At 39.5% G+C, this 14,942-nt stretch overlaps 1 protein-coding gene and 1 non-coding gene across 3 annotated transcripts; both read left to right on the top strand.

Annotated features, from left to right (window-relative positions):
- The first annotated feature begins 3,661 nt into the window (after window positions 1–3,661).
- Window positions 3,662–3,733, top strand: trnah-gug. Its single transcript has one exon. It is a non-coding gene; the product is annotated as a tRNA-His (tRNA).
- A 1,323-nt stretch (window positions 3,734–5,056) lies between these two features.
- hdr (hematopoietic death receptor) lies at window positions 5,057–14,639 on the top strand. 2 transcript variants are annotated; one of them, XM_046386183.1, is made up of 10 exons: window positions 5,057–5,211; window positions 8,206–8,359; window positions 8,612–8,740; window positions 8,871–8,982; window positions 9,141–9,232; window positions 9,524–9,619; window positions 10,931–10,971; window positions 12,102–12,173; window positions 13,211–13,247; window positions 13,388–14,639. In XM_046386183.1, exons 1-10 carry the CDS (start codon window positions 5,188–5,190, stop codon window positions 13,675–13,677), a joined length of 1,047 nt encoding a protein of 348 aa, XP_046242139.1. In that variant the 5' UTR covers window positions 5,057–5,187; the 3' UTR covers window positions 13,678–14,639. The 2 variants fall into 2 exon arrangements, with proteins under 2 accessions (XP_046242139.1, XP_046242138.1); XM_046386182.1 differs by having other exon boundaries at window positions 12,102–12,344.
- Window positions 14,640–14,942: the final 303 nt, after the last annotated feature.

The following is a 14,942-nucleotide window of genomic DNA, read 5'->3' as shown; positions in this document are numbered from 1 at the left end:
AGGAGAGTATTTTCCCCCTCGTAAGCCTCCATCCTCATGCGGGCTCCATCACTTTGATGCCACTCATAATAATGCACAGTAACACTTCATGTCACCTTAAAAGGTGGTTAAGCTCTATTCGGTGTGACTGCGTGTACAGCTGTTTCATAGTGCATCTGTCTTGACAAAAGCACAACAGAAAAGGTACTCTGTTGAATCAAAAGCAGTAGTGATAGTGTCATACTTACACTTTTTCTGTTTTACCACCATACATGACCTTTTGGTTTCATATGTGCTGCTTAGTGTCTGCCCACTTTTGTTACACTTGATTCCCTATTCACTGGAATTTTGTACAAGGTTTGTGTAAAACCTTCACTGAAAAGGGGAGTAAAGTGAATAAACTTGATGTGGGCTTACCTTTTACTGTATACCACTAAACTGTCAAAAACATCCCCTTACACCTATACAGCATAATGTTCCTCTCAGTACACACTGAAGACCCTGTAACAGAGAGAAAAAAATGATATTTTCTATATCATTAGAATTGATCTTGACCTCAATGCAACAGATGAGCAGACTGCATTACAGTCGATCTGAATGCAAAGTTCATGTCTTATCTTAAATAACTGGCTCAGAGGTTTTAGCCTCCTCCCCGGCCTTATCATCAGAAACACAAGTGCCAGCAGCGTGCAGGGATAAACAGTGCAGAAATTCTTCCACATGCAGTAGACTGAATGAATCTGGAAATAAAAATGGTCAAACAGATATGGAGTGTTGTATTAAAACTTAAAATAAGCTGTTGATGAGGTGCAGTGCCCAGTTAGCCTCATGAAGTTACTATATGATCCTGCAATCTCTATTTCTCTGCCTGCCTAGCAGCCCATGAAACCATCAGCCACCCAACTACGAGTTCAGTCTCTGACTAAGAGTGTGGAACAACCCCATCAGGTCTATGACTTTTGCTCAAACTGCCATCACAACTGTAACAGTTAGTTTAAAACCACAACCAACAGACTGAACTTGAATATCAAGTTTTATTCCAATCCCATCATATCTTTTCCAGTCTGTATCAACACATTCTCCACCTCCCAGCTGAGGATGTTCAGTTAAAGTCACCCCTTCCTGTTGGGCTGCATATCTGTGTGCTGCACATTAGATCATTTTAAACTGGCACACAACAGAAAGTGAGGTTTGCTAAAACTGTGATGATGGCTAACTTCATGCAGTTTGTGATGAGAGTCGGTTTTCCCCATTATCTTGTATGACCTAACAGGGAGGAACTTGTTTTTCACTTTATACAACAGCAGCACCAGTGACACAGTGCTCATTCAGCCTGAAAGCACTTATGCTTTGATATATCCAAGGTGACATGCAATGGATAGAAGAAGAGGTTTTTATCTACATATTTTACATTTGTAAATTAACTGGAGCCAGAGGAAGACTCCATTTGATGGTGAAGAGGTGGTATTCAATAAGCATAAAATCATTACTTGAATGTTTCAGATCAATACCAGTTTTTCAATCAAATATGTCATCATCAATCCTGTGCAGGGACTTGGGGAACCAGAGCCTTACCCAGCATGCACTGAGAGACAAGCCTGGAGAGGTTGCCTAGTCTATTACAGAGATCTATTAATCATGCGGTGCTGTTATATTATATGCAGTACTGTCGATTTTACTCAACATTCAAGTAGACAACTTGTGACCTGAAGGTACAAGTTCACGGGTGTCATGACAAACTTGTTTGTTACTCCTGCACACGGCCGTAAGGCACTGTGCCTGCAGAATTACTGCATGTTGCAGTGCTAACTGCTAACATTAGCACTGTGGCCAGCTGCGTTGTTGTCATTTAAATCAATACGGGAGCTGCTCTAAGTTCAGCCATGGCTGGAAAAATAGCTGAATGATAGATCCCCATTGGTAGCGTAGCATAACTGATGCCCTCAAGCTGTCATTGGACCCACTGGCCAGTCTGCTGGCCCACCATACCTTTTCATTTCTTTTACAAATGTACTGATAGGATATGGCTTTTTGTGCATTGTGACTAAGTGTATACAGCATACATCATTGCTTATCCTTAATGAAATCAAAAACCATCAGTGCATGATTACTTTGCAGTAGTAGCCATTCATCCTATTAATGAATGAGCCCTGAGTGAAAAGAACACAAAAACACATTTAGCAACAAACTGTATGTCAGTGGATTTAGTGTGACTAGATTCATTCTAAATACTTTTTCTGTTTTACCACCATACATGACCTTTTGGTTTCACATGTGCTGCTTAGTGTCTGCCCACTTTTGTTACATTTGATTCCCTATTCACTGGAATTTTGTACAAGGTTTGCATGAAACCTTCACTGAAAAGGAGAAAAAACTGAGTAAACTGACTAACCGTTTGAGTTAGATGTTTCCTTAGCAATCCTTTGCAGGGGGGTGGAGTCTTACCCAGCATGCACTCAGTGACAAGCCTGGACAGGTTACCCAGTCTATTAAGGAGAGCTAAAACACATACTGTGTGGACAGGCAACCATTCACATAGATAATTAGACCTGCTGACATTATGCCACCCTCATATTTTTTATTTGCTAATATTTGATTTTGCCTCTTAACATCCAGTCACCTTTGCTATTGTCACATCCAGGCTCAGAATTATGTGACAAAGAGAGAGAACCCACATGACCTCTAAATAACAAATGTTTAAATAATGTCAGTGAAGTGAACTGATTAAACAATACCGTCTATTAGCAGACTGTATGCACGCAATGTCCGTCAGAGTGGATGAGCGTTCGGAAGTATGGCTGTGAAAAACAAAAACAGAGTCAGTTGGCAGGTTGGGGGAAAAGACTGAGAGGATCTTTGAGAGCTGCTTTACAGTCTCCTGAGCCTGCTCAGGTGTGTTATGTATGATGAGTCCTCAGCTCTGCCCATCAACTGTCTGTAAGTTAAAATCTCACTCTAATGAGGAAGTCATGCCACTGAAAAGTGCAACATGGACCAATCTTGTTCGTATCAGTTCAATCAGGAGAGACTATTAAAGAGACAAGAGAGAGGTGATCAAGTATAGAGATTTTTATTGTGCCCAGAGAAATAAATTTTTGGTGCTTCACCTCCAGCAGGAAGCTTCATATTTAGTGAACATCATGAAGATGTATGAAAATAAGCATTTCCTTCAAATATATGTAGATGAGGTGCTATAATATGATTTCAAGAATTTCAAGAATTTCCCTCCAGGGATTAATAAAGGAATTCTGATATCATAAACATTCCTATCAGATCCATATGAAAATCCTGCCTGGTATAACACAAAATGAGTCTGGACTGTACACTGTTTTGGATTATGAAACGTTTTGAATGGCTAAACTGTATGATGAGTTTGATTATATATATATATATATATATATATAAGCATGTTATCGATATATTGTTATAAGAAAATCACAAACTCCTCACACATTGTTTAAAGTCACTGCGCGGGGGATATTTGCTAAAATGCAAGCACAAGGTGAAGACAGGCATTCACCCACACAATGCAATCAATTCTTACTTTCAGTTCCAACGGGAATATGAAAGACAAAACGGCATGACTGCGAGACAGACCCACAACCAAAGGAGAATTTTCAGACCAAACCCAAACCTTTCACATAACACCAAAGACTTTTGTGAACCAAGGTCATTGTAGCTCGCCGTGATCGTATAGTGGTTAGTACTCTGCGTTGTGGCCGCAGCAACCCCGGTTCGAATCCGGGTCACGGCATTGTGTGATAGCGTGACTATAGATGAGCTTACTTTTGTGAATTTCCCTTGGAGACGAATAAAGTATCTGTATACTGACAGATTCCTCAAAAACAAAACAAAAAAAAAAACCTTGTTCGGGCGGCAGATGAGTGCAACAACTAACCCAAATGCAAACAAACAAACTCTGTCCAAACAGGAGGTAGAAGCAAACCAAAAGTCCAGCATCGGAGGTGAACCTGGGCACAGACACAAATGTGAGATTCAAAAGCATACAAATACGGGAGGAAGTTCAGGGAAAGCCTGACTGAACACCACGGTGAGGGAACAGCGGGATGGCCTGTGTTACACAGCAGAGGAGCAGATGAGATTGGCTGATGATGAGAAACAGGTGTGTAAGTAAGTGGCTGATTGGAGGAAACGTCTGCTCCACCCTGTTCCACTATTGGACAGGTACACATAAACACTGACGAATCACTAGGAGATCAGGAAGAGACAAAGAACAACACAACACAAGATAGTAATCCTAACATTAAAATGCCGAAATATTAAACGGTGTGACAATACAGAAGAATTCCATCAGATAACAGAAATACAAAGTTCACTAAAATGATCAGAATAACTTCCACTGCAGGATTTGCATGAGCTGTTAAATCTTTGTTCATTTTCAAGATTCAGTTGGTTCACATACACTCCCAACGCTGCGGTTTTGGCTGCTAGTAGGCTGTTACCACACCACAATTATTAGGTGTTTAGTCATAGTTAACTTGCAAAATGAGTGGTTTAGGGGTTTTAGTTAGGATTCAGACAATAATAAAACCCTGAGAAAGTAGTTTATATTGTGGTTCTATAAAAATAAACTAAAGAGCAAAAAGAAGATGAGAACACTGTAGGGTGGATTTTACATGATTTGAAAAAAATAAAATAAAATATGATGTTAATGTCACCGTCATATTACTACATCACATTTTGTTGAGTGTATAGTCTTTACTTTTTTCCAAGTACATCCATACTGTTTTAAGTATTTATGTGTTTTACTTGAGTAGTTTCATTCTATGTTACTTTCCACTTTTACTCCTTTACGTTTATAATACTGGTACTCTTTATTTGTCTAACAACTATAGCCATGTCTAGTCAAGTCTACAGTTTAGAAAATTGCTCAAATTAGCTCCACTTCAAAAAGCTTCATTAAAACAGTGATTATATTTGAATTTATCATTGATGATAACCCGCTAGCCTAATGGCATAAATGTGATACATGGAGCCAGAGTATGCTAAATAGTTTGGAAACATTAAGTACATTTTTTGCTTATTGGCTGTGGGCAGGTCGCGTGTGGCCCCGCCCAATCGAAATACAGCAACGTCATTAGCACGACGTCGTCACACCTGTGTGGAGCGTTTAGACAGACGAGCGCTGGATACTTTGAAACAACTTTTGGAATGAAGTCTGTGGATTTTTGACATTTCCACTAAAGCATGACCAAGTTCTTACTATGGATGGTAAGTTTGTTTTTCTTCTGGGTGCAGCGATTGGCATTTTTTTTAAAAAAACATTTTCGTTTAGAAAAACAATTCATAGCAGAGGAGCAGATGAGATTGGCTGAAAACAGTTGAAGTGAGTTAATGTCTATTGAACGCATCACAACGTTTATCTGTCGTTGTTTGTCTCAGAAGTAGTTGTTTTTGCAAAGTACCGGCGTCCCAACTACGGCCACATAATGCGGAAATTCTTAAGTTTGCTGTCAGTTCGTCTTTTGTAGGGAAATTAGATTTGGGATTGGATTTTCAGGCTGGCTGGTGTGTGCCCACAAAAGCCTCATCGTAGAATGTCGCGCTTGCCTGTCAGAGCCTCTCAGGCTGCCTTAGCCCAGGTGCGACATTCCTCGTATAGGCTTTCCAAAAACAACTCATTCATTCAAGCTGTTTTCCCCTCAAAGGCGACCATGACGTGCTCACAGGTTTATGTGGTTTAGTGCTTGGGAAAATTGTAACATTAAAAAATATATAAAAAATAAATAAGAAATACGACGTGCGTAAAGACGTCAAACTTGATACCGGATGTCTCCTTGTTGTCTTGCCACAGTCTCTTTCTTAGAAATTGGCAGAGACATATCTTAATTTTTCTGAATCTGTTCTCAATAAAAGGCGGTAGTAGGTTTATTTTGGTTTAATTTGTTCAGATTTCTGTATTTAAATGCTTTTGCCTCTCTTGTTTTTGTAATTTAAAGTTTATACATCCTACAAACAGAGGAAGTGAATTCCATATGAATTGCCGTTTTGTGATTGCATTTTACACTCCTCAAGAGTCAGAATAGGAAAAATCTTGTTTGAAATTTCTCATTATTTTTGCATCGTCAAACAAAGTTGCATTCAGTTGTTTTGAATGGAGTGTTGCATGATTTTCCCCCACCGTGCCAGACACGGTCTAACGAACTGATGAGCAGGACTCGTTAAATGTATAATGAAAATGGCGTGCTTAAATCATTTAACAATCAAGAAACGTAGGGGCAGTAAAATGTCAAGTAGTTTACAAGGACGTGTGTTTGGGTGTTTGCGCGCGCCTGCCGGTGGGTGTGTACACGTGCGCTCCTGCATGTGATCTTTGACTAAAGTTGGGCATTGTTGATCATCTTAGGAAATAATGGGTGTGGACCTCAACTGGGCCTGACTGCCTTATTAAGTCATTCCTTCAACCTGGCCAGGTTGCTGCCTGTATTTTGACACCAGCTGTTTGTGTTTCGCTTATATAAACTTGTGCCAATCTGTGTAAGATCTGTAAGTTTAAGATGATATTCTTACATCTCTTACCTGATTGTCACTGTACTGCATTGGTCAGGGTGTGTTCATGCTGTGCAGACGGAGTATGAGCATGTCTGAAGGAAATCCCCCTCTCTCAGCCATATCCAACTGCTCAACTCTAACCTTGTTTATTAGATTGTGGCCTGAACGGAAACAAGTTCCATTGGTCTGACACATGCTGTCAAGTGTTGCGCCATCATAAAACAAACTTTTACAGGAAGGTGTCTCATTTACTTTTTCAAGCTTTCTTTGATAAACCAGTGACTTCTTAAGAGCCGATCTGGCTTTGGAGTGCCATCAAAGAAGTAGGCTATCAAATACACAAATGTTAATGATTGACACATATGAAAGCAAGATATTAATGTCTTCTACACTGAAGTAAAAATAATGATTTTAAATCAAAGAGACTGTTGGTAGTCTTATGTCAGCAGTGTTGTTTCTCAAATTTTACTAATGTGGTGTTTATTAATGTAAGCACTGTTTACTAAAATTAACAAAGCAAAGACACCAAAATCAAACTAAAACAAATGCAACAACAACAGATTATTGTCACTGTCAGTGACACTGCTGGTTATTTTCTTAATATATTGATGAGGCATTTATTCTATAAAAAGTCTCATTACAATCCCCCCCCCCCCCAGAGTCCAAGGTAACTCAAATATCTTGTTCTTTCCAACCAACAGTCCTAAGATATTCAGTTTACTATTACCTAAAACACGGCGAACCACATTTGAGAATGTAAAACCAGAGAGTGTCTGTAATTTGTGTGCTCTTAAAAAAAATTATGTACACAGTTACTTAAAACTCAGACTGTGACCAGTGGTTGACCAACTAGATCTTTCAATGGCCAATTCCAAAATTTAGAGAGCAGCGTGACTGAGTGTTATTGCATATTATTCTAATGTACCTGGTTATCTTTGCCAGTGACAGTTTGGGTGGGGGGGGGGGGGGGGGGGGGGGGGGGTGTACAGTGTACATGCTGTATGTCACAAGGGACACCATTCAACTGCATTATTAGGGTTAGGGTTAGCCTTAGCCTTTAACAATAGGCGGCTATGGTTTTAGGTTAGGTTTGCTGTCAGTTAGGATGAGAGGAGTGTGTTTTGTGTGTGTGGAAATTTAGGTCAACATTTACATCAGTATGTGTGTGTGATACTACAGGGCCCAAAACTAACTTTCACCAACTTCCCAAAATTCAAAGGGAAGCGCTAACATTGTTTCACAGCAGCCACACAGAAAAGGCTGGCTGCAGATGTGTTTGCGAGCTCCAGTGTCGATTCTCTCAAGATGCCACATAATTTGCTCAATTAGTCATCCTATCACTAGCCAGGCCTGAGTTATTTTCATTATCAATTGGTCTGAAAATGTTTTTCTCAATTAATTTTTTGGTTTCTAAAACGTCATATTATTATTGGTTGTTAAGACTTATTTATGTCTGTAAAATCAAATGATTATTTTAAACTACCAGAGAAGAAGCATGTTTAAATATCTTGTTTTGTTGGACTACCAATCTAAAGCTCAAAAAGAAAATATGCATTTTTGCTTCAGAAGTTACTAAAGTGATCAGTTATTTGCACTGTTGCTAATTAAATGGTCAATAAAACTGATCCTTAAACAAAAAAAGGAGCAAAACAATAAGAAGATTATTTATTCTTGTTGTCTGACGTGCTGACTGCAGTGATCTTTTTTTCAAAGGTTTTTTCCGTATTGACCCTGCTTTTCAAACCCATGGGAGCATTTCCATCTTTGGGCCTTGACTTAGGAGGCAGCAGGCAACAGCGAGACATCCACTGCAGAGACAACCTGGAGTATCCAAATGGCAACACCTGCTGTTTAAACTGTCCAGCTGGTAAGCAACATGGAGCCACACTTGATTTAGTCCACAGAGACTTAAGTTCTGTCACTAGCTTGACACGGAAATCCATCACCAGAGCTATGAAGCAGGTTGAGCTCGGTTGTGGTTGGTTATTATTTAGTTCAAGTGACAGATTCAGTTGAAAGCGCAATTAAGTATATGTATAAAGAGACGTGTGTGTGTGTGTGTGTGTGTGTGTGTGTGTGTGTGTGTGTGTGTGTGTGTGTGTGTGTGTGTGTGTGTTAGGTACACGTCTGATATCACCCTGCACCACAGCAGGACAGAAGGGACACTGTGAAGAATGCCAATATGGAACATACACTGAGCACAGCAACAATCTGAATCAGTGTTTCAAGTGCACATTGTGTCGCTCAGGTAACTCTGCTTGACAGCTTTACACTATTGATTGGAACGACTGTGAAAGAAAAATCAATATTCAACCTTTGCAAAGTGCTCTGAGCATAAACTCAGCCTTAACAAGGTGTTTTTCATGTCGCTTTCTCAGATCAGGAAACCGTAAGGCCATGTACTTACACTCACGATGCTGAATGTCGGTGCAAAGCTGGAAAATTTTGTGCTCCTGACCAACCATGTGAGGTGTGCAAGAGGTGTTCAAGGTGAGTCTGTGCAAACCAATCAGCCAACACACCTGAGGCTTGGCTCATTCAGAGTGATTGATGGGAGAATAATCCTTTTTATTTTACTCATTTCTGAGCCTGACGCATTTTAATTGCTCAGTGTTTGATGTTCGTCTTTTTGCCTGCCTCCACACTAGGTGTGAAGAAGATGAACAGATAGTGAGGAACTGCACCTCTACTACCAACACAGAATGCAAGAAAATCCAGCACAAATCTGGCTCGACATCAGGTACACAGTGCAGTGGAAGCTGGAAGCAGTGGACTGCTCCAGTCCTTTGAAAGACACCAGTAATCTATGAAATATATGTATATCCTACATTGTTTTGTTTTTTTTTCATACTATGACACTGCACACCAGAGAAGATTTACAGTATGAAATTATGGCAAAGATGACTCAAAACGGTGATTTACTCAAACTGTAATTGATTCCTAATCATGACCATATTATTTTCATTATATTGTCAAAATGATTGTTAATTAATTTCTTTGTTTTGTTTTTTTATATATATGTATATATCAGCAAGGGCCTCAGTGATTGTGCCGCTTTCACTGTCAGCTGCTGTGGTTGTGGTTGCCGTAGTTGTGTTTGCCTTGTGGAGGAGACGTAGAGGAACAGGTGGGTAGAAATGGGAAAATAGACCAAAATAATGTACTATCTTTGTAAATGTGCTATATGCTAACTGGGAAATGTGTCAGTTTCATAAATCAGTCCCAAGATGATGTCATAAAATTGCTTGTTTTCCAGTCCAAAACCTATAAGAAAAACAGCAAAATCTCACAATTTAGAAAAGAGAACTTATTTTTTGTCTGTTGACTAAATGATTACTCAGCCAATTGTTTCAGCTTTAAATTGTTCCTGTTTAGTTTTCAAAAGTATGCACATTAAGGGGCATTATAGCAGGGTTCGGTTACTTTAAGCAATTGCTTGAACTTGCTTGAGGTGGACAGCACTTAATTTTCCCTTGCTTCAGTAAAACATGCACTCAGGTCACTCACCTGGGCTCCAGGTTCAAATCCCAGTCTGGGACCTTCTTTGTGGAGTTTGCATGTTCTTGCATGACTTTCCTGGCCCACACAGAACCCCATCAAACACCTTTTGGATGAACTGGAATGGAGATTGTGAACCAGGCCTTTTGGTCCCACATCAGTGTCTGACCTCACAATTGCTCTACTGCATGAATGGGCTAAAATTCCCACAGAAACACTCCAAAGTCTTGTGGAAAGCCTTCCCAGATGAGTGGAAGCTGTTATAGCTGCAAGGCTGTCTATGCATTTAGAATGTAAAGTCATTAAACTCCCTGTTGGTGTAATGGTCAGGTCTCCCAGTACTTTTATCTGTATAGTGTGTGTTCATACTAACAGGGCTAGCATGGTTTAGCTTAAGCACAACAATGGGCAAACTGTCAGAACTTTCAAGAACAGTGATGTCTCAGTAGGCTTTGTGTCTTGGTCACGTATTTTTGTAGCATGGCCACAGAAACCAGCTTAACTGGACTGCAAATGGCAGGTGTAACACTGATTTAGCTGATGAGGTGCCTGATGATGATGCTTCTATTTGCTAAAGAGGTTGGAATAGTAGGATAAAATGTGAATTATTGGTCTGCATAATTAACATTTTAAACCACTTCCTCTGAGGTTGTTGTTATCATTCAGACCAAACTTAAAACTGGATTGCCTTGTTTGGCAAGCATACAGAAAAAAGCCTCTCCATTCTCTACCATTTAGTGTGCTGCTGGTATGTGAACTCCATCCAATCCAGAACAAACTGGCCATGTATCAGTCAGGTTGCATGCAATAATATTAAAACCAAGAAACACAGCAACAGTGTTGATAAGGTAAATTTACGAAAGTGCATCAAACGATTGCTCATGGACTTCTGGGGATTTTCTTTAGGTTGCATAATCCTGTTCTCACATCCTCTCCACAGATTCTCAGAGGAATCAACCTGATGGGTCAAAAGCTAGACAGGTGAGTCACTCTTAATAAAACAGAGCAGGGGAACTAGATTGCAATGACTAAAGTTTCCTCAGATTTGGCCAGAAAGTTTGTTTTAGGGGCAAGACCATTTGGCCTGTAGCAGGGCAATTTTTTTGAAAGTACAAAGTGCCACATGCCAGGGCATCAAGACCATAAGTCCAGAATTAACTTATGTAGACTAGTTCTTTTCTAAATGAATGAATGACCACTTTTTTGGTAGCATATTTTTATGTAAATAATTTACCTGCAATTCATATTTGTGAATAGATTTAGGATCACATACCGTCAAAGGAAGCTGAAGTCTCAGTCAGAATGCTAAGATGTGCTATTATGATGCGTTACAACTTTATACTGGAAGGATGGTAGCCGCACTAAAGTGAGAGGTCTCGCACATTAGCTACCGCCATCATCGGCTCCAAAAATAATTGTGCTTTTCAGAACATTATTGAGACTTTTCAAAATGAGGTGGATACCTTGTATGTAGTTTAAATATTTTGTCATATGTCAGATTTATGCTTGGTAATGTTCCCTATGGGGAAAATAGTTATTTACATTTATGAATAATCAGAAGATTTGTTTTGGCTGAAAACTTTCATTAGGCTATGTGAGATCGCTCCTCAACTCAACACATTATGTTCCCCTAGAAAACGGATATATTCAGTTCGCCAGTCACCAAAAACGTGAGCACGTTCAGTGAATGCACTCTTTCAGTGTTTATGCATGGCTGATGATGGAAGGAGTTGGTGAGGCCTGTCGCTGTACGTGCGCAGTATCGATCGGGCAGGGTATACGAATCAGAAACGGAAGAGGTCATCTCTTTCATTCTGGCATTTTTAGTTGTTACATGTGTTAATTAGTGTTGCAGGCATGCTTTATTGGAGAGGGCAAGAGACACAGAGAGCAGGAAACTGAGGCCAATGTGGCAGATGAGCATACACTTGTTAGAAAGGTTTCAAGGACAGACATGTCTGCCAACAATGGCCATGACCACTGTGGCTGCTGGTGAAATTTTTAGGGTAGATTTTGTTTCAAGAATAAAGATGAATACAATAGCTTGTTCCTAATGAGCAGTAGACAGAGGGGGAAAAAGATTTGTTTGAGAATGATTCTCCCATTAAAAGCATTACAGTGACTGTCCAACTGAGGAAGGGACGAACGGAGAACCCAGAGGGCTGAACCTGCCCCGGTCACTGGTGAGACCCAAATTCTTCGTTCACATGTGGGATAAGCATAAAGCGCTGTGTGAAAGCCTCAGCAGCTCAGCCAGTAACTCCCAGCACAGTCTAAGCGTCCTTCCCTCCTGTGCCTCCCCTGCACCTCCCCCCCAAGCCAGCTCCATGATCCCCAAGCAGCCCGACAGGAGGGTGAGAGCAACGTCTCATTTCCATCCTTGCTTCCATTCGTGCTTTTTCTCTTCTCACCTGCTTAGTCCTTTTTTGCTTCTGTTGAGTAAAGCTTAACTGTCTTAACAGCAGAAGACCTCTGCTGTCTATCTGTGCTGCCTTGTTAAGAACCACAAAGCGTTGTTATTAACGAGCCGCACTCAACTCCTGACTGATTTCAAAACTAATATTGTTCCTCATCTGATATTATGCAGTCCAATATATAATTGCTGTGATTTGATTTTGAAATGATTCACAACATTTAAGATGACCTTGAACTGAAACACTAATTTTGTTCCACAAAACTGCACACAATTTATTAATGCTGTCATTCTAGTAATCACTTTTTCACCTTAAGATTTCTGAAAAAATATATACTTTAAAATTCATTTGTTGATTTTCACTGTGTCCTGTTGCACAGAATCACAGTGGTTGTAGTTGTTGTCTGCTCTGTGACGCAGTTGCAGGCTAGCTGTAACTGTGTTACTGATGTTGTTAAGAGCAGAGGCCGGTGAGTCACACGCTCCTTGTTGCACCTGTTAAAGATTAACATCAAGAGAGCTTTCCTTACAAGCCTGCATATTTTCCATTCAAACTTGAAATACATCTTTGCATTTCTTTTGTTTAAAAAAAATCTCTTTAAACAAATGATTTTCAATTATGGTCACTGGGGCAACTCCATTATCAACAGCGAGCATGGGATTTATGGACAGGTGAAGTAGCTGAACAAGAGATGGGTTGCATTCACCAGGGGTTACAGTTTAGGACTTCAGCAGCAGAATTTCAGCAGACTATTTTATATTACTTATACTTTTTATTTTAATTATTCTTTTTCTCTTGTCATTTAGGAAGATCAGCAGTTTCCCAAGCTTGTTCCTGTGAATGGTACAGTGTTTTTATTTTCCTTCCTTCTCAGAGTGTACTTGCTTCCTAAATGTACATAATGAATGTTATTGCTACTCTGGTGATCACATACCTGATTGAGGTCAAGGTACATGAATGAAGAGCTACATCTGTGTTTGCAGGTGAAGAATCTCTGAGGAAATCCTTTGAGTATTTTGAAGAAATGGACATCAACTTCCACAAGAGATTCTTCCGTCTCATTGGTATTACTGACAATGCGATCAACAACAAAGAGCACCTTCCCTATGAAGACAAGATTCATGAACTGCTGAATATTTGGATGGAGAAAGAGGGCAGAGAGGCCAACTTAAATGACCTGCTGAAAGCATTGCTTGATTTAAATCAAAGGCGAACAGCGGAGATTATTAAGGAAAAGGCTGTTTCAAATAGTCATTACTTCTGTGAGGATTAATGAGAAGTGAATTGTTTACAGAAAACCCCTTCTGAAAACACAGTCCTAAGAATATCACTTATGATGTGAAGTCTTTGTTGCTGAAAGCTTGGGCACCGTCTAGTACTGGTTGAACTAGCATAGGGTCTTTGGCAGATAACAGAGAATGCATGAGTACTGTAGTCTCATGAATGTCATGTAGTAATCTTTGGAGTAAGCTTTAGTATCATCCAATACTGGTTGATTAGCAACTTGCAAGGTTACCAACCATAGTGGTGTTTTGGCTTGAGTAGTAGATCTTTTCAACCAAAAGGAAGAACAAATTTCTCCCAAGAGTACTGTAGTCTCATGAATATCACTCATGCTGTGAGGTCCTTGATGCTTCTTGTAAACTCCTGTATGGTCCAAGAAGTGCACAAGGCTACCACCCACAGTGTTTTGTTTTTCTTTTGCTGAGAAAAAACATGTCAATGTAGACATTGTACATGTAGAAAAGCATACAAGTTGAGTGTTTAACTGTACATCGTTTTTTATTTGACTGAAGGTGGTTTATTTCCTTCAGCTCTGAATAGAGTGTTGATAGTAAAGCATTTGATCACCAAAGATGTTTTTCTTACATCATGACAACAGCATGTACTAAGACAGACTGATTGTTTCACATTGATTTTGTTTTTTAAAGTATGTTTTATTTATTAAGAGACAAACAGGACTATCTGAGCTGTGGATCAAAATGCCATAGGATCAATGAGCATATGAAGTTATGGTGGAGATAGCAAGTTTTATTTGATTTTATTCAAATGACATGTTCTCTGCCTGACTGTGTTGTTTACTTGTAGATTCAGAGTTTATTTTGATTTTAGTTTAGTTCGCCTGTTGGTTTACTTGCTCAGATAACCTGATCATAATTCTTTTTGTTGTGTTGTTACACTGCAGTCATAATCCTGACTGCAATGGTCACATGTTGGAGTTTAAAAAAAAAAAGCAAAAAACAAAAACAAACAGAAAAAAAACAAACCAAAAATCACACACACACACACACACACACAATAGTGTACTGGGAGCTCCAAAGTGCCTTTTCTGCCTTACTCTGAGCTTAATTGTAATGTTACATAATAGCTTCTGTTGCTTTCCATTTCAATCTTACTTTTTTGAAAATGTTACAGATCAAATATCCAATTCAGAAATTTAACTTTTGAGCAAATATACACGCCTCAGGGAAAAAGTCTGTCGATATGAATGTTTAAATAAAAAACAATAATAAACACCTTTCGTGTTTCTGTTGTCTG

This window comes from Scatophagus argus, chromosome 4 (assembly GCF_020382885.2).
Source record: "Scatophagus argus isolate fScaArg1 chromosome 4, fScaArg1.pri, whole genome shotgun sequence".
Taxonomy (NCBI): domain Eukaryota; kingdom Metazoa; phylum Chordata; class Actinopteri; family Scatophagidae; genus Scatophagus; species Scatophagus argus.
This window is presented reverse-complemented; position numbering and strand designations above follow the sequence as displayed.